The sequence below is a fragment of the Zasmidium cellare genome (genome assembly GCF_010093935.1).
Source record: "Zasmidium cellare ATCC 36951 unplaced genomic scaffold M409scaffold_28, whole genome shotgun sequence".
Lineage (NCBI taxonomy): Eukaryota > Fungi > Ascomycota > Dothideomycetes > Mycosphaerellales > Mycosphaerellaceae > Zasmidium > Zasmidium cellare.
In genome coordinates, this window is record NW_022986972.1 from 320,996 (window position 1) to 345,302 (window position 24,307).

Below are 24,307 nucleotides of genomic sequence, written 5' to 3' on the forward strand. Positions count from 1 at the left end.
GATACGACCTTGGACACAGTCTCTGAATCTATCCATACGCTTGCATCAAAACACATCTGCCATCGCTGCGATTGAGGTCGACATATCGGCGGTGTGAGGAGCCCTCGAGGTTCGCAACCATGGCGCGCGTGTACGCCGACGTCAATCAGCAGATGCCAAGGGCATACTGGGACTATGACAGCGTGAACATCAGCTGGGGTGTCTTGGAGAACTACGAGGTGGTCAAGAAGATTGGTAAGAGCGGCACATGCGCAAGATATGGACAGAGCGTCTAACACTGGGACAGGCCGCGGAAAGTACTCGGAAGTGTTCGAGGGTGTCAACGTGGTTAACTACCAGAAATGCGTCATCAAGGTGCTCAAGCCGGTCAAGAAGAAGAAGATCAAGCGAGAGATCAAGATTCTGCAAAACCTCTCTGGCGGACCCAACATTGTCGCACTCCTCGACGTGGTCAGGGACAGCCAATCGAAGACGCCCAGTCTTATATTCGAGCATGTTAACAACACCGACTTCCGCTCTCTATACCCCAAGTTCCAGGACTACGACGTGCGCTACTACATCTACGAGCTTCTCAAAGCTCTGGATTTCTGTCACAGCAAGGGCATCATGCACAGAGATGTCAAGCCTCATAACGTTATGATCGACCATGAGAATAGAAAGCTGCGCTTGATTGATTGGGGTTTGGCAGAGTTCTATCATGCAGGGACCGAGTACAATGTGCGAGTGGCGTAAGTTTGGCACACTGAATTTCACACGACTATCGTCTAATAGCCTCACAGCAGCAGATACTTCAAGGGCCCTGAACTTCTGGTCGACTTCCAAGAGTACGATTACAGTCTGGACATGTGGTCGCTAGGAGCTATGTTCGCAAGCATGATCTTCAGGAAGGAGCCATTTTTCCACGGCAACAGCAACAGTGATCAGCTAGTCAAGATCGCCAAAGTCCTCGGTACGGAAGACCTCTTCGACTACCTCGATAAATACGACATCGAGCTGGATGCACAGTATGACGACATTCTCGGACGCTTTCCAAAGAAGAGTTGGCACGCCTTTGTCAACGCTGAGAACCAGCGTTTCGTCAGCAATGAGGCCATCGACTTCCTCGACAAGCTTTTGCGATACGATCATCAAGTACGTTGAAGGAAGTGTGTCCCCAGTGAAAGGAACTAACAAGAATCAGGAACGACTTACCGCGAAAGAGGCCATGGCGCATCCGTACTTCGCGCCTGTGCGCCAGGCAGAATACGATCAGCAAAATTCGAACAGTATTCATCAATAATGAGACACTGAATGAATGCCTTGCAAGAACGCTAACAGGACATCGGTCTGTTAGGCAGGGAGAATCAAAAAGCTGCTCAAGGAGTCCCATTTCAGCCCATCAATCGACCTATTCGCACGGCTGAGGATGGACGGACTGGATCCCCAGATGATGTTCCAATGGGGGGAGTTCCGTTGGGCGAGCACCTGTGAGACGCCGAACACCGTCGGCGCCACGTTGGGACAAGAGCAAGCCTTTCTAGGAAGGAGACAGAGTTCTGCGACAAAGGTTGGACGTTGTTGCGTCAGAGCGAGCGATCGTTTTATTCGTTTGGAGTTACATAAGGAACGCATGAGGCAAGGTTGAACTTGTACGCCACCAAAACGTGGCCATCCCCATGCCGCAGAATTGCATATGCTAATCGTTCAAGTCATCAATCATCACGAGCGCGCCTCTTATTCGTTGCTGTCACATCCACACCGGCGCGCTTCGTGTGTAACGTATGCGTTCTAATGATATCGCAGGGGTCGAAAGCGATTGTCCTTCAAGATCCACTCCCCTCTTTGCGGACTTTGGCCAGCCAAACGATCGTCCTTTGCTATTCAATTCAATCACGCCGAGCGCTCGAAGTTTTATTGCCTTGTGATGCAGTCTGCTGCGAACCCAATTGCGCCAGTCTATAAGCCCGAGCTTCATGCGGCTGGAAGTCGTTCTGGTATTGAGTCATCGCCCAAGAGTGGCCGGATTCGCTGCCATTCTGTCGTTGAGACCCGTTGGTGTTACTCTTGCCATTGGTACTGTTGACCTGATTCGGACTGGGAGATTTCTTGACGGATCCATGCGTGGTAGCGATGCTCACTTGATCGATGCTTCGCCTTCAAACATCTCAGCGGTTGGCGCATCATCTTAGACATGTACTGCCAACCTGTTGGGATTGCCGCCACCGCCGCCGCCGCTCCCACCGCCATCATTCGAACCTTGTCTGGTAACGGCAAATGACGAGCTCATACGGCCACTCTATGGGAGCCTGAATTATGGTTTAGTTGGTACTTGAGTTTGAGGAGAGCATGGCTCCCTGAGGAGAGTGAAGGTGAGATGATTGAAGGACGAACAAGACAGCAAGCATAGTGGCGAATGCCCGCCTACTTATGCTCGCCCATCTCCACCCGACGATGCCTCCCCCATATCATTGACAACATTCCCAAACACCACTGTACGACCTCCTTATCCCTCCCATTCGCAGGCGCCGCACTCATCTCATATCGCTCGCAGGATGCATGTCGAGGAACCCAAGACGGTGCCGATTGCGACTTGGCTGTACCTTCTCAAGGGCATCATAGGTCATTCCAGCCGGGTACAGGGCTGGAAGAGAGGAGGACAACACGAACAACAACACCTCCAATTTCTCACGATGGTTACTCAATGAGCCCGCTGGCATTGCATGGACCTTGAAACGCAGCTTCGGCCGGGAGCTGGCCTGGTACGAGCCGGTGTCCCCATGCTCCCACACCACAGAGGTGCTGTCGTCGTTGGTCACAAGACTTTCCCTCCGCCGCCCGTCATTTGATATCAAAACCACCGAGCAGCCGCGACGGGTCATTGGCTCCCTTACCAGGCACGTGGACCTTTCGTGGAGAGGATTTCGAGGTCCAGCGTGGGTTGAACCGGGAAATCAGAGACGGATCTTGTGACCTGGTGACGACGTGCTGCAGCGCGGCTTATGGAAGCATGAGATAGTCTTGTGCGATTTGGCATGACAGACTGTGTGGGATGTGTTCGGTATAGCGAGCGGTGAACCTTGCTGGCTCATGAGCACCTGAGGTCAGTCCCGGATACAGACGTGCATGCAGACGCGAATGCAGCTGTCGCTTGCTCGCCTCGTTGGCACCCTTCGACCGAGTAGCAAAAGCGTGTTCATCGGCGCAAGCGCGCCGCCGAACCGTCGCTCGTGCATGCATGCGTGCGTCTCACGATTGACTCCCGCCCCGAGACATGCCGAGAGGATGAGGATGACACTACACCCACATACATGTTACCGGCAGCAGCATCCGCCAGCCCTAGCGGTTTGCTCCCCGAACGCAGTACGCACTCGTTGAGGAGAGACAGCAGATGGAAGACACACGTCGTGGCTCTCATCCTCCTCGAACGAACCCAGCAGCTGGGAATGGGACAACGACAGCAGCAGCTCCCCAAATCGCCACACGCGCGCAACAGCAAGATGAATGACGCAGCACACCGCTTCATGCGAACGAGGTCCGACGGTGCCACACGACAGAACCGTGGACAGCCCGCGAATGACAATTCGCATCACGGACACCCGCATGAACAACTCCGTCAGAGAGACCAACACCCCCTACCCCTGAACACCCTCCCCTCAAGATCAGATAACGTGCGCCCCCGCGAGGCGCCAGATCAAATCACTCATGTCTACGGCGGCTAATCAAGGTCCAAGCGGGACAGGTAGGTGCCACAACATCTTCTCGAAGCCTGCGAATGCCTACGGGTGCGTGCAGATCAACCAAAATTATGCGTTTTCGCAGATGGTCGGTCTCCGCAGGGAGGTTTGAGGGGTGAGGTGAGCCGTGATTGATGGAACCTTCCTCAGCAGAAAGTAAAAGAGAGGAACGGAGGAATGTTTCGAACATCAGTAACCGTGTCACGCTTTCGTTCCTTGTCTGACTAACTGTGCTTCGCTTTGTGCATGTGAGGAGGCTAGGAACGAGCGGTCCGACGATCACGAACACAAACACATTGGATATCGACCAGGCGTTTCACGTGAGCGACGGAACACATGACTGTGAGTCAGGAGAAAGATTCCCAGAGCGATGGGACGGGGAAGTGTGGCTCTGTTGGTGCTGTAACGATAGTTTGAAATAGTTCCAATTGCGCGTGCTGATTCTACCCATAGCCACTTTTGGTTACATGCGACTGCTGTCCCATCGGCCCGTCCGTCGTGAGGCGGTCCGGTGAACGCGACGTACAGAAGCACGAGAGAGAGGGAAAAATTCCGATCATGCAGGTCACCGTCAGAAACCTATCCGCCTAAAGCCACCCCTGGCACCATTTCCATCATGTATGCATATCCCGTGCGCTACCTTACAGCTTCAACTGCTCCAACCGCGCCAGACTCTCCTCAAACAACCGCTGCTCCGTCAGGAGGTCCTTAAGCCGCGCATCCTCCTTCTCGCGGATATGCTCTCCAACGCCCTCACCCAGTGTGCCGATCAGCTTCTCCTGTTCCTTGACGGCGTCGGAGGATTTCGTGAGTTTCGGCTTAATCTTCTTGATTTCGGCGTCGGGGTCGACTTTGCCTTTAAGTTCGAGGAAGACGGCGGCGGCGGAGGAGACGGGGTAGACGGCGCTTCCGGCTGGTGCGGATTCGCCTGGTTTTAGGACGTCGAGTTGGGATAGGTACTTGCCGGAGAGGGTCTTGATTGAGAGGGTCTCTGCGAGGGCGGTCTGGTATGCTTCGTTGTTGAGAGGTGCGACGTACGCCTTGCCTTCCTCCTTGATGCTGTACTCGTTGAGGAGGGAGCGGATACCCTTCGAGCAGCCGAGGAGGAGCTCATAGTCGCGCTCAGACTTGGGGTCGTCCAGGCTGGCGTCATACTGTGGGTAGGCAGCTCTGACGATACTGGGTGTATCATCGCCAGGTCGGCGTGGGAGGCGTTGCCAGAGCTCCTCAGTGAGGAAAGGCATGAATGGGTGGATCATGGTCAGAGCCCCTTCAAGCGCAGTGTAGAGAGTATCGATCGCACTCTGTCTCTCCTCGGGGGTTCCGTCTCGGATGATGGCTTTGCTGTTCTCAATGTAGACGTCGCAGAGGTCGCCCAGCCAGTAGCCATGTACGGCTTGAGTAGAGCGTGAGAACTCTCTCTTGGCCAACGCCTCGTTGACATCGCGCGCGGCGGTGTTGAACTTGTGCAAGATCCATCGCTCAGGTAGAGACTCCTTGCCTGTCTTGCCACCCTTGGCTTTAGGCGTGAAGTCTGAGGGAAGGTTGCCAAGAACGTATTTGGTCGCCTGGTAGATCTTGTTGCAGAAGTTGCGGTAGCTGCGCATGACCTTGACGTCGAAGTTGATATCGCCACCACCGGTCGTGTAGTTGATGAGGGAGAATCGCAGCGCATCGGCACCGCACTCGTCGATGCCATCAGGGAAGGCTGACTTCTGCCACTTGGTGGCACGCTCGATCTCCTTTGGTGCCATGTTGCCAACCTTGAGCTTGTCGTTCAGAGCCTGCAGAGTCACACCGTCCATGACATCCACAGGGTCGATGACGTTGCCGAGAGACTTGGACATCTTGCGACCCTCCGAGTCACGGATGAGAGAGTGGCAGTAGACCTCTTTGAAAGGCACCTTGCCCGTCAATTTGATTCCGAAGAAGATCATTCGAGCCACCCAGAAGAAAAGAATGTCCCAGCCAGTCTCAAGCATGGACGTTGGATACAGTTTCTCGTAGTCATTCGTCTTATTCGGCCAGCCCAGCGTCGAGAAAGGCCACAACCCAGAGGAGAACCAAGTATCCAGACAATCAGGATCCCGCTCCAGCTCAAATTCTTTGCCAGGGAACTTCTTGGCTGCCTTCTCTCTGACATCTGCTTCTGACTCGCCGCAGATCCAGTAGTCTGCGTCACTGTCATATGCTGGGCCATCCTTGATCTTCACGTAGTATGCGGGTATTTGGTGTCCCCACCATAGTTGACGGGAGAGACACCAGTCGTCCACATTCTCCATCCAGCGGTAGTAGCTGGCTTCGGCAGATGCTGGCTTCAGCTTGATCTCGCCATTTTTCACGACATCGATAGCAGGTCCCTTCAGCGGCTCCATGTTCATCCACCATTGTGGCTTCATTACAGGCTCGATCACGTCCTTTGACTTGCTGCAGAGTGGAATCTGCATCTTGTTGTTCGCCTTGCCAACGTAGAGGCCGAGCTTGGTCAGCTCATCGATGACGGTGTATCGCACGTCGAAACGCTTCTGGCCTTGGAAAGGCCCAGCATTCGAGTTCATGGTACCGTCGTCGTTGAGGATGTTGATGAATTCGAGGTTGTTCTCCTTGCCACGCTTGAAATCGTTGAAGTCGTGAGCTGGGGTGATCTTGACGGCGCCGGTTCCAAAGTCCTTCTCCACCGTCTCGTCGCCAAAGATGGGCAGCTTTCGATCGACGAAGGGGTGCTTCACGAACTTGCCGATCAGGTGCTTGTATCTCTCATCAGTTGAATGCACGGCAACACCAGTATCACCCAGCATCGTCTCTGGACGTGTCGTTGCAACTTCGATCGTCTCGTTCGTGCCATCAATTGGGTACTTGAAATTCCAGATACTGCCAAACTCGATCTTCTTGTCATAGCCAGGCACGTCAATCTTCGTGGAGCCTTCCAATTCCTTTTGATCCACCTCGATGGTAGACAGCGCGGTCGTGAGCTTGCAGCACCAGTTCACGAGGCGGTTCGCACGGTAGATCAGGCCTTCCTCGTGCATTTGCACAAAAGTCTGTCGTACAGCAGCTGACAGGTTCTCATCCATGGTGAATGCCTCCCTGCTCCAGTCCATCGAGCCACCTAGCCGCTTCAGCACCTTGTTAAGCTTTGTGTGATACTCCTCCTTCCACTCCCAAACGGTCTCGACAAACTTGGGTCTGCCCAGATCATGTCTCGTCATACCGTTTCGTCGGTTGTACAGCATGTTCTCCACAACACTCTGAGTAGAGATACCAGCGTGATCACAGCCCGGCACGTAGAGCACAGTCAACCCCTTCATGCGGTTCCATCTGATCATGGCGTCCTGGAGGGACGTGGCCAAGGCGTGTCCAATGTGCAGAGCACCAGTGACGTTGGGTGGGGGTATGGGCACAACGAAGTATCCTGCCTTCTTCACATTGCCATCTGGCCCAAACTCAGGCTTGTGGAAACCCTCCTTCTCCCACCAGTCATACCACGCACTCTCCACGACAGATGGAATGTATGCCTTGTGGTACTCGTCATCCAAAGGCTTGAGGATCTTCTTCTCGCCCCTGGGCGTCTCTTCCTTGTACGGCGGCAGCTTTTCCTGCTGCTTCTTCTCTTTCTGCTTCGGCTGAGATGCAGCTTGCAACGCTTTCTGTTTCTCCTGCTTGGCTGCTAACTTCGCCAGCTTCTCGGCCTTTTGGCGCTCTTTTGCCAGCTCTTTCTCCGATTTTTCCTTCTTTTCGCCATTCTTGTCTCCGCCATCCTTTCCAGGCGCTGACTGGCCCACGATATCGCCGTTGGCAGCATTCAGGATCGCGGACTTGGTGTCACTCGCTGGTGGGGGTGGCTGTCCGGTCGCTGGGCCAGTCTTTTCGCCGGCAGGGTTGTGAGAAGCGTGATTCAACGCCATCTTGAAGGATCGCTGGGTTATGCGGATTGGAGCATAGAGATTGCGCCGGAATAGCGCTCTGGAGAGTATCTTCGCGGACTTTTATGTCTGGTCGGGCTTAGGATTGTTCTGTGTGACTCGGGGGCTGTATCGAATTTGAGTCACTTCTGATTGATCGCAGAAGTGAGTCAGCCTCAATGCAGAGTTGTAAGCGATCGTCGTCGTGGCGTAAGGAGGTCGCGGTGGTGTTCGTGTGATCGCCTTGGAAAAGTTCAAGCTCGAGGTTGACTCAAATGCGGGCGGACATGGATGCCAAGAATCGATGAGAGGTGGCATTGAGATGACTCCTGAGTAACGTGAGTCGGAACACAAGACAAGAGTGAAACAAAATCGAACAGCATCTGCGTTAACATCTTTCATTCGCTCAATGCGGGTATCTATGAAGTGTATGCAAATGCACGCGAGGCATCGTCGCAGTCACAGAATCTACCGTTCCATCACATGCGTTTTCCACTTTTTAGCTCGTCTTTGGAGCTTTAACAGCAGCTGGCGTCACATTTTCTTCAAGCCATCGACGAGAGATGCTTGTTCTGCTTGTCGAGCGATCCTCTGCTTCACTTCCTGTTCGAGGTTCGCCATCTCGATCAACACGCCGTCCTTCTCTGGGTGGTCACTGGGAAGACCCATCTCCTTGATCTTACACTTGCCTGCCGCAAGCTCATCGTCTCCCAGAATGAGAGCGAAGGGTACGCCGTTGGTTTCTGCGGCTTTGAATTGGGCAGGAAGTTTCGGCTTGACCTTCCAGCTGAACTCGGCCTTGATGCCTGCGTCCCATAACCTCTTCGCGACATCCATGCGCTCCTTGAGAAGACCCTCAAAGCCCTTGCCACCAAATGCCATGACGTAGACATCGACCTCATTTGTCCGGATGGGAGCTGCTGAGCTGTCTGCTGCGAGGCGCTGCTTGGTGATGCTGAAGATGCGATCGACTCCGAACGAAATACCGACACAGGGAATCTGTTGCTTGCCGCTGAACATGCTGACGAGGTTGTCGTATCGGCCACCAGCGGCGACTGAGCCTACACCTACTGATGGGTCGTTCGATCGATCCTCCTCGCCGTCGATATTTGACGCGTGCTTCTTAGGTTTTGACTCCTTCTTGCCCTGTTGCTGTAGTGCTTGGCCTTCTGAAGTCTGTGGTGCTGAGCCCTCGGTCACAACTTCGTAGATGACACCGGTATAGTAATCGAGACCACGAGCAAGAGACATGTCGAAAGAGATCTTGTCCAGGACGCCGAAAGTTCGCAGGTAGCCAAAGAGTAAGTCCATATCTGAAAGACCGGCCTTTGCAGATTCGTTCGCTGACAGCTGCTCGTCCTTCTGCAGTTGTTGAAGAAGGTCGTCACCGCCCTTCTTCACGACATATTGTCCGATCTTGTCTGCCACTGCTGGATCCAGACCCTTCTCTTTAGTCATCTCTTTCCGTACTTCTTCCCAGGGTGACTTGTCGAGTTTGTCCACAGCTGATGAGATTGTCCGTAGCTTGTCCGTAGGCACACCACACACCTGGAAGATTCCATCCAGGATCTTGCGGTGGTTGAGCTTGATCGTATACCGTCCCTCCCATCCTAATGCTTGAAAGATCTCGCAAGTGATTCGAATGATCTCAGCGTCGGGGAGCATAGGATCGTAGGTTCCAGCAATGTCGAAATCGCATTGGTAGAATTCTCGCATGCGGCCCTTGGTCATGGCCGGTTGATCTCTTCGGTACACCTTTGCAATGTGATATCTCTTGATGTTCTGAATGTTGGAGTTCATCGCGAGCCATCGTGCGAAGGGGACAGTGAGGTCGTATCGTAATGAAGTAAGCTCGCCGCCTTGGTCTGCGAGGTCGTAGATGAGTTTGCTGTCTTCGCCGTATTTTCCCGCCAGAATCTCTTTGAGCTCGAACACTGGCCTGCAACAACACAAGTTAGCCAATGGCTCCAAAACGATCGACGAAGGCAGTGACCTACGTATCGATTGTGACAGCTCCGTGACGCTTGAAGACTTCGGTGATAGAGCCAAAGATCTTGTCCCTAATCACCATGTCCTCGCCAGCCCAATCCTTGGTACCTTTTGGCACCTTGAGCTGGAAATTTGTCTTGCCCTCCTTGTCTTTCCCCATTTTGTCGTCGTTCCGAATGAAGGTTTGAGTTGAGAATGATTTTCGTGCGATGTGGGGAGATGATGCTCTGATAAGCACAGAATTGCGGAAAGGAGTTGCTTCTGTGCGAGCGAGGAGGGCGAGGCGAAGAAAGCACTTCATAAAAGAAGCAGCAGCATGTGAGTGTCCCGCAGCAGTGGTGACTCTGCACACGCGAGAGAAACAGAGTCACAGGTCGGAGAAGGAAGGTGCGGCTTGACCCGTCGCAAGCGAAAAGAATATCCACCAGCCACCCAACGTCTCTTCCGCTGCCTGCTCTTCGTCTAAACACACTCAAGATGTGACATGGCTGCCCATCCGGCCGCAAAGGCCATAAACACTCAAGAAATCACCGACAAGGCTCGCAGAGATTTTCTCCGTCTCCTGGAAGGTGTCAGTATACGCCGCCCTCAACTATACCACCGAATCCCGGCTCACTGTTCTGCAGGTTCGGGGCAAGAAGAATCTGGTCATTGAAAAGTCCTTAGCTGGCACTATCGGCCTGATTGTCAAATTCAGCACTCTCCAGGAGTATGGCGTTGACAAGCTCTTCTTCTTGGAAAACCACAATGTTGACTCCACACAACGAAACATCATTCTTATGGTACGAGGCGAAGATGCGAAGAAGATCCGCATGGTAGCAGGTAGGTTCGAATTCTGCATGTCGACAACAATTCTCCCAACTCTGGAGAACACATCTACGGGATCTTAAAGTAGAGTGCACAGATGTATTTCTTCTACTCTGTATATTCAGTCTTGATCCCAAAATCGACCTTAGCTTAGCATGATCATTGCCTCGCGTGTACCTCTTAATCATGTGCAGAGCTATCAGAACATGCTCACAATCCTTCATCATCAACTATATCTAAGGACGCTGGCTGATCAGAACAGAACAGATCAAGCTCGTACGAAGCGAGAGCAAGATCGACCACGACTTCTCCGTCATCTGGGTGCCTCGCCGTACCCTTGTCAGCAACATGATCTTAGAAGAACATGGAGTATTGGGCGAAGCCAACATATCCGAGCTGGCTCTCAACTTCGTCCCACTGGAACAAGACTTGTTGTCACTGGAGTTGGAGGACTCATTTGAAGACCTCTGTCTGAGAAAAGACCCCACCAGTATATTCGCGTCTGCCCAAGCTCTTATGCTCTTACAAAAGCAATATGGCCTCTTCCCAAGGATCTTAGGCAAAGGCGACAACGCAAAACGGCTGGCTGATTTGCTACAGCGCATGCGTAACGAGGAAGACGTCAGCACTGCGGCAGATCCAAACAGCGTCCATCTGACTTCGTTTGGTCTCACACCCAGCTCATTGATTGAGAACTTGATCGTGATCGACCGCGATGTTGACTTTCCGACAGTACTGTCAACTCAGTTGACCTATGAAGGTCTCCTGGATGAAGTTTTCGGAATTGCCAATAACCACGCTGAAGTCGACTCGTCCGTGGTTGGTGCAGCACCCCAATCACAGCAGCAGAATGGCTCGACCACCACGCCGACTGCTGCCACTAAACGGAAGGTCCTGCTAGACGGCACAGACAAGCTATACCCGGAGCTTCGAAACGCCAACTTTGCGACTGTCGGGCCATCTCTCAATCGTATCGCGAGGAGGCTCGCTTCGGATAATGAGAGCATGCACAACAAAGACCAGACAGTAGCAGATCTCAAGAACATTGTGCAGAAGCTGCCTTCATACCAAGCAGAGTCAGCCAGCTTGAAGATCCAAACAAGTCTTGCTGAAGAGATCATGAAAGCCACTCGCAGTGAGAGCTTCAGTCGGATGTTGGAAGTTCAGCAGAATCTATTAGCAGGCACCGATCCTGCCAGCCTGCATGAGAACATTGAGGAATTGATCGCTCGAGATGCACCTTTGACCACTGTCCTGAGGTTACTATGTCTCGAGAGTTGTCTAGCGAACGGCATCCGCCAAAGAGACCTTGATCAATTCAAACGCCAGATCTTGCAGGCTTACGGCTACCAGCATGCCCTCACGCTCTCAGATCTGGATAAGATGGGTCTTCTATGCACACGAGAAAGCCATCGAGGCTACCTCAACCCCATCTCCAACACAGCCGGCCAAACCGCCACAGACTGGAACGCCGTACGGAAATCGCTTCAACTTTGGATCGACGAAGTACAAGAAGCCGATCCAAACGATGTAGCCTACGTCTTCAGCGGATACGCACCTCTCAGCATACGACTCGTCCAGGCGATTCTCCAAAAGTCATACCTGCAGCAGCTCGTCAACCCACGCAACGCTTCTTCAGCACCAGGAGGCACGGGTTGGAAGGGTTTCGAGGATGCCGTGTCCCGCATTCGAGGACCGAGTGTTGATGTCACGCAAAAGGGCAGTGACGCGGATGCTTCGAACGCGAGGAAGACGCTTCGAGGAAATAAAGAGGGACCCAAAGTCAGCATCGTCTTCTTCCTAGGTGGTGTGACGTATGCAGAAGTCGCCGCGTTGAGGTTCATCAGCAACCAGCTGGAGGCGAGCAGTGGACGGAAGCTGGTGATCGGGACGACGTCAATGTTGAATGGCAAGAAGGCTGTCGATGTAGCCATCGAGCAGCGGGCATTTGCTTCCTGATATCTGCAAGAAAGTAAGGGGAATGTATGTTCAAGACGTCGAGGGTCATTCCAATTCATCTCATGTCTCAAGAGAGACAGAGGCCATTCCTATATTCTCATTACAACAACAATGCTCAATTATCGTTCGTCGCCAGAAAACCTTCGCCGTGCTTTTTCGAGAAGACAACTCCATCGCTCGAACACACACGCACGCCAATGAATTACCCAATTGCTGAAACGCTATGCTTTGCCCAAAATAAACATCCATCGAAAAATGTACACCATGTCTCTTGCCCCAAGGAGTGTGAGGACACCATCTCTTTCTCTTCCCATCATCCAAAGACACTTCTCTTTACAACAACATGGCAAAACCACCAACAATCCCCCCAACAAGCGCCAGCGTCCCAAAAGTCTGCCCAGCACTCAGCGCCCAAACCCTCACCAGCGTCGAAGAAGCAGCAGAGGAATCCCCTCCCCCACTGCCCCCATTCCCCCCGGTGCTACTCGGGCTATCCCCCGCAAACCCACTGTAAATAGTCTGCCCACTCCCATCCGTCGTCGCGGCGGCCTCCTCACTCCCACTCCCACTGGCACCCGCACTCGCCGTCTTACTCATCGTCCGCGTCAACGTGCTCGTGTTCTGGCGGGTCGGGTTGCTCGCGCCGCAGGGGTGGTCCTGGGTGCAGGCGCTCGCGCAGGCGGTGTCGCCGTTGCAGTTGGAGACGCACTGCTGGCCCCACTGCGTGCAGATGTAGTAGGGCAGGGTCTGGGAGTACTCGGAGATGTTGGGCGAGATGCCGTTGTCGCAGACGCAGGAGTAGGTGAGGGCGGACGGGTCGCAGTCGTTGGAGGTGGTGGTGGCGCTGTTGGCCGCGGTTTGGAGGCAGATCAGCGGGCATTGGGCTTGTTGTTGTTGGCACCAGTATTCTGCGGGGAGGATGGGTTGTTAGCGGGTGGTTTAGAGGAGAGTGTATTATCGCGGACTTACTTCTCGTGCTTTCGTCGACGGAGTTGGGGTCGATGGAGTATTGGCTTTGGGCGGTGACTACGGCCGCGAGGAGGCCGGTGGCGATGATGGACTTCATGGTGGATAGATGGATGTTTCTCGAAAGTCGTAATTCGTGAGATGGGCTTTAATGCAGCCTGGAGGGAAAAGGTCAGTACTTTTGTGTGGAAGTTTTGCTTGGTAGCGAGAATGGTGTCCAAGAACACGGTTCGACATCCCGATACAACCGATCCATGCTTCTGCTGTACATGTAGATCAGGTGGTACTTACTGCTTGTATGCAAAAGCAAGGAGTAGCGATGGTCTCAGTAGTAGTAGCAATAGCGATGGTGAGTGCTGTGGTTGTGCTAGAGAAGGGGCAAAAGCGAGTGAGATCCCACGACGGTTTCTACAGCGATAAACAAGCACAGGCAGTCCAGAACTCTGCGCACTGACGAGCAAGTGATAGATGAGAGGTGAAGTTGGCAATCTGAGCATCAAGCCGGGGGGACGTTGAGGCTAGATATTAGGCCCAACGGATCACACCACGGCACAACAGCAATGTTCCCTCCCAGGGAGCTTGGGCGCCATCCGCGGGCGATGTATCATGCACCAGCATCCAGGACGCCACTCGTGTGCTCGTCACGTCGTCGCCCGCATAGCTTGTCTCGCAGAGAGTGAACAACCGGCCAGGCGAGAAGCGGGCGACGCGGTATATCAGCGTCCAAGCTCCCAGATACAGCGCCGCAAATAGCTAAACGCAGGGATCGACCGCCGCACTAGCGCTGCACCTGCTAAGCTACCCGGCCATTTTTTCTCGCCCCAGCACGCCTCGCCGCTAGTCTGCCTCTTCTTACTGCCTTTTGCGTTTGCTGGATGCAGCTCCCCTCACTGCTCTCACTATACTGTAACAAACTCGTTGCTGGCGCTGCATATATGTGGTGTCTGGGACGCGCGTTTCGCACGGAACCTCTGGCTGGAAACGCTGGCTCGGGCTTGAGTTTGACTTCCCGCTCCTCGTCTGGCTGTGGGTGGTGGTAGTGGTGGATGGGTTGAATGGGGTCCCGCGATGCAGCACCACCGGTCGTAGGCGGAGAACAGCATCCACCCGTCGACACCCATGTTTCTTTATCGGACGAGAACGATGATGGACACGATTCTGTGCCGCCGCCGGCGAGTCATGTGACCGAGGCACCACCCTACTGGTCCACTGGTCCAACCCGCCACAGTCGCAGCACCAGCTACCATTCCCTGAACCAGACCCGGCCACCTGCCATTGTCCTCGAAGACAACACCGACGACCTTCACGACCACTCCCAATCCTGCTGGGCGCAATCCGTCTCGATAGATGAATACGTCGTCGTGTCCGGGCCCACAGGCATTGGCGCTTATGTCGTCTGGCACTGTACCGTGAGCACGCTAAAGGGTGGCGACCTGTGTATACGAAAAAGGTCTCCGGCTTCTCGGCATCAGAGCTCTTTGCCCCAATGAGTATGACATTGACGAGTGTAGCAGATACTCCGAATTCGACCGTCTGCGCGAGGACCTCGTTCGCGCCTTCCCGCACGCCGAAGTCATGATCCCGCCTCTCCCACGGAAAAGCGTCGTCTCGCGCTTTCGACCCAAGTTCCTCGAGCAGAGGAAGATGGGCCTCGAGCATTTCCTCAAGTAAGGCTATCATTGCTTAGCTCCTATTTTTGTTAGCTTTATGCTTTGCGGAACCCCCCAACCCCCCAACTGACATGGATCCTAGCTGTGTGTTGCTCAATCCTGAGTTTGCCTCGTCGCCCATCCTCAAGGACTTTATCTTTTACTAAGCGGCATCCTTGTAGCGAGGAGTTTCCGAGGCCGTGGTACGAGAACATGTTCATGGCTTTGACGGGGGTGTCCTGGGCTGTTATGAGAGCTTGTATAGCGGTGGTTTGACTTTTTTTTATGAACGAGGTCATGATGATATGGATGTAATGAGAAAGACTTGTATGATCAGAGGAGATTTGAGAGACGATCGCCGTAACGACAGAAGAAAAAGTATCTGACGATGCATGCTCAACGCCCTCCCGACCTTCTCGATGCTAGTTTGGCCATTCGATCTTCAGCTTCGACTGTCATGAAACCATCGGCGCCCCTATCCAAAGTCAGCACCTCGACGTCAACTCAGCGTTAACATCCAACGTGTCCCTGCTCTATCAACCCGTCCAAGCTTCTACCTCCATCTCTTCACCTCCACACTAGCGAGCACTCTCCAAGCAAGCCTCCACCACGACCTCAAAGCTCTCATCAACCCTCAAAACACCCGGAATGGACTCGAGCTCACGCGAGAGACCTCCATTACCAGCGAGCGCCTCGAGCCGCACGACGACATGGCCAAAGATGTCCTGGAGGCCGACGAACCGCTCTGGCTGCGAGACGATGCCTTCGAGGCCCTCGATGTCCAAGTCCTCCTGCAGACCGACTCGTCCGTTAAGGGCGAGATTGAAGAGCTCGTCTGGCAAGGCCGATGCGATCTTCGCGTGCATGCAGGCGAGGGTGGTGCCGACTTGCAGGGCCGTGAGACTGTTGTCTAGGCTGGCATAGAGGCGTGTGGTCGTGATTGGGATGGCGTTCACGGTGTTGTCTTCGGCATCGTCTTCTTCTGGCTCTGGCTCTGGCTCTGGTTCTGGTGGTGGTTGCGGTTCATCGTGAAGAATGAGAGCGCGAAGGACCAGCCCGAATTTGACGACGAAAGGACCAATGGGCAGAACCGCCTGCGCGAATGATAAGCTTTGATGCCGTCAAAACTCCAGCAGTCGCCCGACTTACCAAGGGAGCAGCGAAGTCCATCCTGCTTCAACCCTCTTTGTTGTGTTCAGAGATTGCTTGGTGCCTTGTACTCGCTCCTTTGTCTGTACCCTGTCGGACGAGGCGAGTTCTTTGTCGACTGTTTGGGGAAGAGGAGGGCACGCTTGGAAATCGGCACCCTCGAAGTTCGATCTTCACGTGCGGCGGGTGGTCCGTGTTTCGCTGCTTAGCGCGTCATCTTCAACATCTAACGCCTTCCGACTGCCACACTCTGAACACACACCGACAGACCGCACGGCAGGAAGCGTCCATACAATCAGCATGGCGCAGCACATCTTCCGGTTCTTCGACCTCCCTGCGGAGATTCGCGACATGGTGTATGGGTACCTGACCGATGAAACCAGCTTCCCACACGCCGAGATCAAGACTCCGCACCTCCCATCGATCATACGCCTCGCCTTCCAGGGTATGTGGGTTCCTCGCCTTCTGCTCATCAACAAGCAATTCAAGGATGAATACTTTGACTACGTCTGCGCATATCAGTTGCGCTGCTATGTCGTGATGTCCATCCGCCCACCCCTCTATCAACGAAGCACACCACACAACCCGAGCTCAGCCATGGCCTGTCTCTCAAAAGTGCGCACTCTGATCGGCACTCGCGGCGCGGAGCCTTGGTGGTATTTCGGTATGTACATCACCCTCTCCACACTGCCATTACCAACTTGCCATATCCTGACAAGCTCGAACAGACGAACACTGCACGGCCTTCAACAATGTCATAGCAGCCCTCCTGGCGGACCTCCCAAGCCTCAAGACCTTCGAGGAGCGCCTATGCTGCCGCCTGTGCGATTTCGAGGAGTTGCTCGGTCGCGGCAATGACAGCGCCCTTCGCATTATGCAAGGCGACGCTGGGCGGTTCGCGGCTGCTCGTCTCCGCCACGACGTCTCCCGGGACATCACGCACAAGCGGGCTCTTGGCATTCAGGCGCCGCTGTATTTCGATTTCGAGAGGAACAGCGATGAGTGGTCCCCGAGGGTCGACTGGATTGCTACGCCCGTGGCTGGGAAGGTGAAGCCCGAGTATCTGTGGCATGGCTTCGCGCTCGAGGCTATTACCGACTAACACGAAAGCTACGGGAGTGATTCGAGATGGAGAGGGTTGGGCTGATTGAGGAGCTGAGTGGATGGCTTCGCTAGGGGATGTGGCGTTGGGTGATCCATCCACCGGAACAGAGGCCGCGACTTCCAACAGCTCAACAAGATCCTTAGTTGCGAGTATCTTTCGATCGATGAAGTGTCTCACGAAGCAAAGTACTACTGAAGTGCCGGTGATGCAGATCAGATCATGCACGCCAGGCTCTACTTCACCTCGATAGCGGCATAGACTGGATACTTGTACTAGAATTATAATCAACGACTCAGATTACTTCTATATTATCACTCGCCTCGCGCGCTCTTGACATCGACCGAACAGGAGTTGGTGAAGACTCTGCATCGCTGTTATTGAGTTTGCACGCAGAGGGCGCAGGGAAAGTTCGGCGTCTCTGAACATTCACCTCACGCACGGGCGTTGCCATGTGATACGCCGCTTAGCGCGTTCCGCTTAAAACCTCGCGGCGGTGGTCGCAATCTCTTGAACATGACCAAACACACACAAGCGAAAACACATCTCGACCGAGTCCCGTTCGCAAGCATCTCATACAGCACCCTCGGGGCCGTTTCGGAGCAACGCAATAACGCACTCCGTCTTACAATCGGCAACCAAACGAGGCACTTAAGATGTCGCCTACAAAAACCAGCGACCCTTTCCGCTTCTTCGACCTTCACTCCGAGCTTCGAGGCATGGTCTACAGCTACTTGACACGAGAGGACTACATCTACGCCATCATCAAACCATCGCCAGTCGACCCAGCCAGAGAATTCTGCTTCGGCCATACTTGGTTCTCGCCCCTCCTCCTCATCAACAAGCAATTCGCAGACGAGTACCTCGATCACGTCTGCAAGCTGCATCTCACCTGCCACGCTCTCTCGATCGCTCAGCCAAGCAAGAGACAAATCAACCCGGCCCCTGCGATGAACGCTCTTTTCCGCGCCCGCAGCTTGACTGGCAGTGGATACATTTCTACTAAAGAAGAACTAGGTACGTTCCCGCCAAAGTGGCCCACTCAGCGGCTCGATTCGACTAACTAACTTTCCTTCGCAGACGCCTTCAACAACGCCCCCAACACCACCCTGCCCGCCATCTTCGCCCTCATGCCCAACCTCACCACCTACAACGAACGCCTCTACATCTTCGCCTGGGCCATCACCGCCGCCCTCGCCACCGGCGACGCCACCTTCCTGTACGTCTTCGCCGCCCAAACCCTCAACGCCAAGAAGCGTGACTTCCTGCTCGCGCTCGCCAGCCACGGCATCACGGGCGACATCGCCTACAAACCTCGGGCTTTCGTCGGAGAGCTCCTCACCAGCGATCTGGGGACGCGGGGCCCGAATTCGAGGTTGTGGGTCATGTTTGCGGCGACGATGAGGGCGAGGGGGGAGGTGGATGGGGAGTATTTGTGGAATGGGTTGGAGTTGGAGGTGGTCATGACAGGCTGATTAGTGAGTTACGGGGATGCTTTGGTTTGAGAGGGACGGGGTGTGGGTTTTTTAGGGTGGAGTGACTGGGTGTTCGGTGTGGTATGGAGAGGGAGTGGATGAGATGAGCCGATGCTGTTGAGTCAAAGAGGATGGAGGCAGCTTTAGCTTTGATAGGAAAGGGACTCAATTAGCTACGCTTTGTTTCTTTGTCGTTGATTGTAAATGTGGTTCTGTATTGTTACATCGCTGGAGTCCAGAAAGCTGCTCCCTATCGGAAAGATCTGTCACGCTTATCGATTGTCGAAGTGAAGGGTATGGGGCGATTTAAGCTTTCTGGACATTCACTTCACGACGGGGGTTGCCATGTGATCCGCCTCTTAGCGCCTCGCGCTTTAAAAAGTCTCGGCTGCAGTCGCAGCACCACTACTAAAACTACAAACAAGTACAACGCTCAAGTGCACTGTCTCCGTCGCCGGGTCTCGCAGAACACCGTTTAAGGGAATCATCGAGTGACACCTTTTCCACTCTAAACCACTGCGTCCTCGAAACACGCGCGCAAGATGTCGACCACCGACTCCAAGGAAATCTTCCCCTTTTTCGACCTCCCTCAAGAGATGCGAGACCTCATCTACGGCCTCCTCACCAAGACCGGCCCCGTCTTCGCTATGATCAAGCCCCCATCTGCCAGCGAATCCACGATCATGACCTTTCAAAACATATGGCTTACGCCACTGCTTCTCGTCAACAAGCAGTTCAACGAGGAGTACTTCGACCAGGTGTGCGGCCATCGACTTCTTTGCACCACGACACTAGGCAGCAAGAGCAACTTCGCCGTCAAAGCGCCAGGTCTCGATCTCCCAGAGAACCCTGGATCAGCCATCAAAGCACTCGCCAAGGCACGCGTCTTGATTACCATCGACGATATGTCCCACAAGGAGCTTTTAGGTATGTACCAACTTGGAATCCATCACGACAAAGCCGTCCGCTAACCACAAACACCCCCTCCGCAGCCACCTTCGCCAACCCCCTCCCGGGCATCCTCCCACGTCTCCTCGCCATGATGCCCCAACTTAAGACCTACCTCCAGCGCCTGCACATCTACGGCCCAACCCTCTCCGACTCCCTCTCCCACGGCGACGACACCTACCTCCGCGCAGTCTACCACCACTGCCCGACCGCGAAGAAGAAGGAGCGGGAATTCCAAGCCCGTCTCGCCGAGCTCGGCCTCGCGAACACGATCGCGTACACTCCAGAGGTGGTCGTGAGCAGCATGTTGTCCAGCGATATTGTGACGCGGCGCTGCGGGTCCGGGGCGTATGTTGTGTTTAGTGCGGTTCCGGGGATTGGTGGGTGTGGCATCGGGGATGAGAGGCTGTGGTGTGGGTTGCACTTGGATCCGCTTCTGGTGGTAGATGAGGAGGGTCAGGTTTGGTAGACCCGTTAGTCGGTGCGTTGGCGGAGGTGGGTTCGACTGGCTACGTATTGGGAAGGGTAGGACTTGGGCAAGTGTGGGTTCAAAGGGAGCGGATCAGCTTCGGCGTCAAAAGGGGAAAGGGGGGACGTTGGTTACGCTTGGTTCTTTGTCTGTATATGAGATGGAGTTCTTTATTACTACAGCGCTAGAATCGAGAAAGCTACTCATGAGCTACGTATACCTCTCCATCGTACATTCATCTCCTTCTCCCCAGCATACATCCTCCCCTTAACCAACGGCTCCACCTCCAAACTCGTAAAACAACAATGCCCCACATCCTCCCCACCCATCCCCTCCCCGACATCCCTTACTTCCCCCCATTTAACAGGCACATACGACGCATCCCCATCCCCCTTAGGCCGATGACAAGCCGACGCAACAGCAACACTACAACTCCCCACAACCGGCATCCCGCCCTTAAACCTCCTCCACCCCAGCCCCACCGCCCCCACACTCAACACAACCCCTATGAGGATCGCCACGACGATCGGCGGACACGAGTAGCCCACCTGCGTGATATTTCCGTCGGAGGACTCGACGCCGTCGTCGTATTGCACGATGATGGCGAGGAAGATGGATTGAGAGATGATCCAGTGCAGGGTGGCGGAGATGAGGAGGAGGGGGAAGGAGTATCGCATGGGCAGCTGGAGGTAGTAGGTGCTGCGTTGGGAGCCGTGGGGGGATGTGACGCGGAGGGATTTGCGGGTGAGGGCGTATTGGGACCATTCCTTGTAAATAACCATATCAGTATAAGTTCAGCGTGGTGTTGTGTAGTGAGTTTTGGAGATTGGGGGTCAGGGACATACCTTCGCCAACAACATCGACGTCAACAACCCATTATACAATAAATACAAAAACGACACAATCGCCTGCGGACAATTCGCCAGCAGAATCGCCGCCACGAGTCCCCCACCGCCTTCCTGAGGGAAATCCGTCTCGATCAAAGCCCGCGAATCCACCGCCCCGAAGCCGATCGAGAACGCATTCACCGGCGAGAGATTGCTCACGCCCATAGCGAGCAACACAATCGACACGATCAGCGCGAGGCTGATGAGGCTGAACGTGGTAATCCAGCGCTTCCAGCTCGCGGCCGCGAACCATCGTGGGGCGCGGGCTTGGAAATATGTCTTGGGTAAGGGGTTCGTGTTGGGTTTATCTTTCGTGCCTTGCAGTTTCCAGTCTTTGATATCGGTGCGGGACATGAGACATCGGCCCTTGGTCAGCTCGTCCGGTTGGTCTAGATAGCTGGCTATGGCGTCTCCGATTGTCACCAGCGTGGCGTCTTTCTGGCGGTAGAGCGTCCAGAACATTGCGGCACTCTTCAGGGCGTTGCAAACGATCACCGCGATGAGGACCTGTAGGGAGAAACCGATTCTGCAGTGCGAGGGTTCGAGTTGGCTGAGGCAATAGTCGATCTTCTTCCCGTTGATCGTCCACTCGTCGGCGTTGGCTTTGATCTTCTTCGTATCGCAGGTCAGCGAGCTCGTGGCGTCATAATCCGACGCGCAGAGCCACATGTAATTCGGCGTGGAAAATTCGGCGCCGCTGCTCTGCTCAGCGTAGAACATCGTCTCATTCGTGAAGTCCCCGTCCTCGTTGGTGACCGCGAGGACATGATTGAACCCCGAGATGAAGTTCTGGCCGTAGGTCTGGATGCACTCGGCGTTGGACATGTTGCGGTAGGCAGTGGCGTTCCAGGTTTGGGAGGCGTTTGCCCACATCGCTTGGAGGCCGTCGAGATAGCTTTGGTCATAAGGGATGGTCATGTTGTAAGCATCAGCAGGAGCACCTGCCCAGGGAATGTCCATGGAGAAGTTGCCGCCTTTGAGCCATTGAGGGTTGGCGACGACGACCCAGTATTGGTTCGTGTCGATTGATTTGAAGACTGCGGAGTTGTCTTATCGAAAGTCGATATGTCAGTACACTGCCTAGAGGTGATACATCATGCCCTTCTCGATACTTACAGAGTAGATGGATAGGAACACTTGACACAGCGAGCACCCACCAAGCCACGACTCGATGCCATTTGATCCTGGACAGGTTGCGTATCGAGGCGACTCCAATATCCATCCAGTCACCCTTGCTATGCGCTCGATCGACTTCCTGCCTCGTAGGGGCTGATAGTGCCTGCATCGTATAGTTGGACGCCGAGAGCAATATCGAAGACAGACCGTTGATCACAAGATGCAGCCAAGTCGTGACATGGTTAACATACTCACAAGACCCATCAAACGCCGTCCCAACGCCACCGGAAGTCCCAAACTGCACGGCAGCTACAATCGTAAAGATCACGTTCAGCAGGAAGACGCTGGAAGCAGTCCAAGCGGCTATGGACACGCCGAAGTGCCATCCTTGGAGTTTGCGTTTCTTCTCTCGATTCGAAGACGCAAATGACGCTCTGCTGATGAGCTCTTTCTTGGTCGAATTACCGCCCGGTAAGTCGAAACCAGATATCGACCGCGCGTGGTGGATGAGTGACTCGTCGTCGTCGTTGACTTCGTAGGTATCCTTCCACTCCACGTTCTTGGACGTCGACACATAGCTGGGTACTCTGATGATGGTCAGCTCTGGGTCCAGTCTGCGATCTTTATAGCTAACACGAGGGTCCTGTACACAGCCACCGCTCGTACAGTAGTAGAGGGAAACAAGACGACCTACCTCGACCTAGGCACCTCCGCAAGCTCTACCTCATACTCCCTCCCATCATAGCTCTCAGCATCCACCCTCTGATACGCCGAAGAGCGCAGTCCCAAGTCCATCCCAGCAATAGCCCGCACTCTCCATAGGAGAAGAAAGCGTCTTCGATCGTTTTGGGAGCCTCAGGTCTCCCAGCATCTCAGCTGAAAACCCGTGTGCGGTCCGTAGGATCGACGGTGACGTTTTTAGCTCCAGGCCGATATGGTTTTGGCGCCAGGGGCACAGTGCGTAGAAGTCGCTGACTAAAACGACTTCTACGGTTTAGTCGAGATTCGAAGGAGTTTGAGCTCACATAGCGAGAAGTTTGTTTGGGAAGCGAAGGGCCGAAGGATTCGGTGTCCCGAGCCGAGAGTGGCATTTGTCTCGCCTTGTAGTAGGTCGACGATGCTGTTGCTCTTTCCAAACCCAAAGAGGCATGTCAAGTCTATGGACTTGGATGTCTGATAGCCTGACACTCCTCAAGCCATTCGATCATAGCCGGAACAAGTGCCGTATAGTTATGCCCAGCATCCGGGACAATTTCCAGCTCGCAATCAATCCCCTTTTGGTACCAATTATCCTGCAAGTCCTGCAGTGCTTCCAATCGTCCCTGCGGTCTCGCCTGCTTCTTATCCTTCAACGCACCCCCAAACGCTCCAATCGAATCCCCAACCCTCTTCGACAGCCACTCCCTCAACTCCCCCTCCGGCCCCCTCGCCTCCTCATCATCCCTCTCCCCAACAAACAGACAAACGTCCCGAATCCTCTGAATAACATCAAGATAAATCTCCTGCTCCGCAAACACCTCCCCAATATTCCCCGTGCCCCTCGGCCAAGGCTCCGGATCCAGCCTCGTCACACTCCCCGGCGCCGCAATCGCCACCGCAGCGATCCGCTCAGGATAGAGGTACATGAACCGATGCACAAACTGCGCCCCGCCAGAGAACCCCATCAACACGACCGGATCGCTGCAAATCCCCGGCCAGATGTGCGAGATTTCGTTGAGGATGTCGATGAGCACGAGGTCGGCTTGGAGTTTCTTCGTGCGGAGGTTCTTGTAGCTGTCCAGGTCGAAGACGCCATCTAGAGCCGCCGGGAAGAGGGGCGCGAGGATCGCCACGCCGTGGCTGTCCGCGAAGGCGATGAGGGAGTCGCGGCAGGTGACGGCGTCGCGGCGCGTGCTGTGGATGTTGACGACGAGGGGCAGACGGGGTGGGATGTCGTCGAGGGTTTTCTTTTGGAGCGTTTTGTGGATTTTGCAGTATTGCTCTGGGATGTAGAGTGTGTAGGAGACTCTTTGGTCGCTCAGGCAGGCTCGGAATGGTATCTTGCCAACGAGGTATGCGGCTCGTAGAAGGTGGGCGGGGAGCTCTGTCGGGTCGAGGGTTAGGCCATTGATGTCTTTGCGGGCCTTGTTGTCGAATTTGGTTCCCTGTGACATGTCTGTGTATATGTTGAGAGAGA

At 54.4% G+C, this 24,307-nt stretch overlaps 13 protein-coding genes across 13 annotated transcripts; 6 read left to right on the forward strand and 7 right to left on the reverse strand.

The window, feature by feature from the left end:
• Positions 1–119: 119 nt before the first annotated feature.
• On the forward strand, positions 120–1,279 carry M409DRAFT_37168 (uncharacterized protein; the record flags this gene model as incomplete). Its single annotated transcript, XM_033810683.1, has 4 exons — positions 120–234; positions 287–728; positions 780–1,131; positions 1,181–1,279. 4 exons carry the CDS (start codon positions 120–122, stop codon positions 1,277–1,279), a joined length of 1,008 nt encoding a protein of 335 aa, XP_033664854.1.
• A 586-nt stretch (positions 1,280–1,865) lies between these two features.
• On the reverse strand, positions 1,866–2,266 carry M409DRAFT_57069 (uncharacterized protein; the record flags this gene model as incomplete). Its single annotated transcript, XM_033813504.1, has 2 exons — positions 1,866–2,133; positions 2,184–2,266. The coding sequence occupies 2 exons, from the start codon at positions 2,264–2,266 to the stop codon at positions 1,866–1,868; spliced, it is 351 nt and encodes a 116-aa protein (XP_033664855.1).
• A 2,088-nt stretch (positions 2,267–4,354) lies between these two features.
• M409DRAFT_25741 (uncharacterized protein) lies at positions 4,355–7,618 on the reverse strand (the record flags this gene model as incomplete). The annotated part of the gene is made up of 1 exon (XM_033807814.1): positions 4,355–7,618. One exon carries the CDS (start codon positions 7,616–7,618, stop codon positions 4,355–4,357), a length of 3,264 nt encoding a protein of 1,087 aa, XP_033664856.1.
• Positions 7,619–8,149: 531 nt separating this feature from the next.
• On the reverse strand, positions 8,150–9,764 carry M409DRAFT_57071 (uncharacterized protein; the record flags this gene model as incomplete). The annotated part of the gene is made up of 2 exons (XM_033813505.1): positions 8,150–9,554; positions 9,613–9,764. The coding sequence occupies 2 exons, from the start codon at positions 9,762–9,764 to the stop codon at positions 8,150–8,152; spliced, it is 1,557 nt and encodes a 518-aa protein (XP_033664857.1).
• Positions 9,765–10,088: 324 nt separating this feature from the next.
• Positions 10,089–12,370, forward strand: M409DRAFT_68210 (uncharacterized protein; the record flags this gene model as incomplete). The annotated part of the gene is made up of 3 exons (XM_033817727.1): positions 10,089–10,175; positions 10,231–10,426; positions 10,674–12,370. The coding sequence occupies 3 exons, from the start codon at positions 10,089–10,091 to the stop codon at positions 12,368–12,370; spliced, it is 1,980 nt and encodes a 659-aa protein (XP_033664858.1).
• A 333-nt stretch (positions 12,371–12,703) lies between these two features.
• Positions 12,704–13,436, reverse strand: M409DRAFT_57073 (uncharacterized protein; the record flags this gene model as incomplete). Its single annotated transcript, XM_033813506.1, has 2 exons — positions 12,704–13,278; positions 13,340–13,436. The coding sequence occupies 2 exons, from the start codon at positions 13,434–13,436 to the stop codon at positions 12,704–12,706; spliced, it is 672 nt and encodes a 223-aa protein (XP_033664859.1).
• A 955-nt stretch (positions 13,437–14,391) lies between these two features.
• Positions 14,392–15,152, forward strand: M409DRAFT_68212 (uncharacterized protein; the record flags this gene model as incomplete). Its single annotated transcript, XM_033817728.1, has 4 exons — positions 14,392–14,421; positions 14,476–14,786; positions 14,851–15,003; positions 15,089–15,152. The coding sequence occupies 4 exons, from the start codon at positions 14,392–14,394 to the stop codon at positions 15,150–15,152; spliced, it is 558 nt and encodes a 185-aa protein (XP_033664860.1).
• A 411-nt stretch (positions 15,153–15,563) lies between these two features.
• On the reverse strand, positions 15,564–16,155 carry M409DRAFT_57075 (uncharacterized protein; the record flags this gene model as incomplete). Its single annotated transcript, XM_033813507.1, has 2 exons — positions 15,564–16,079; positions 16,135–16,155. 2 exons carry the CDS (start codon positions 16,153–16,155, stop codon positions 15,564–15,566), a joined length of 537 nt encoding a protein of 178 aa, XP_033664861.1.
• Positions 16,156–16,434: 279 nt separating this feature from the next.
• Positions 16,435–17,236, forward strand: M409DRAFT_25747 (uncharacterized protein; the record flags this gene model as incomplete). The annotated part of the gene is made up of 2 exons (XM_033807815.1): positions 16,435–16,798; positions 16,863–17,236. The coding sequence occupies 2 exons, from the start codon at positions 16,435–16,437 to the stop codon at positions 17,234–17,236; spliced, it is 738 nt and encodes a 245-aa protein (XP_033664862.1).
• Positions 17,237–17,892: 656 nt separating this feature from the next.
• Positions 17,893–18,711, forward strand: M409DRAFT_57077 (uncharacterized protein; the record flags this gene model as incomplete). Its single annotated transcript, XM_033813508.1, has 2 exons — positions 17,893–18,253; positions 18,317–18,711. The coding sequence occupies 2 exons, from the start codon at positions 17,893–17,895 to the stop codon at positions 18,709–18,711; spliced, it is 756 nt and encodes a 251-aa protein (XP_033664863.1).
• Positions 18,712–19,253: 542 nt separating this feature from the next.
• Positions 19,254–20,128, forward strand: M409DRAFT_25749 (uncharacterized protein; the record flags this gene model as incomplete). Its single annotated transcript, XM_033807816.1, has 2 exons — positions 19,254–19,638; positions 19,704–20,128. The coding sequence occupies 2 exons, from the start codon at positions 19,254–19,256 to the stop codon at positions 20,126–20,128; spliced, it is 810 nt and encodes a 269-aa protein (XP_033664864.1).
• Positions 20,129–20,331: 203 nt separating this feature from the next.
• Positions 20,332–22,707, reverse strand: M409DRAFT_68213 (uncharacterized protein; the record flags this gene model as incomplete). Its single annotated transcript, XM_033817729.1, has 4 exons — positions 20,332–20,895; positions 20,974–22,064; positions 22,132–22,534; positions 22,597–22,707. 4 exons carry the CDS (start codon positions 22,705–22,707, stop codon positions 20,332–20,334), a joined length of 2,169 nt encoding a protein of 722 aa, XP_033664865.1.
• Positions 22,708–23,288: 581 nt separating this feature from the next.
• Positions 23,289–24,284, reverse strand: M409DRAFT_25751 (uncharacterized protein; the record flags this gene model as incomplete). The annotated part of the gene is made up of 1 exon (XM_033807817.1): positions 23,289–24,284. The coding sequence occupies one exon, from the start codon at positions 24,282–24,284 to the stop codon at positions 23,289–23,291; it is 996 nt and encodes a 331-aa protein (XP_033664866.1).
• Between the last annotated feature and the right edge of the window lie 23 nt (positions 24,285–24,307).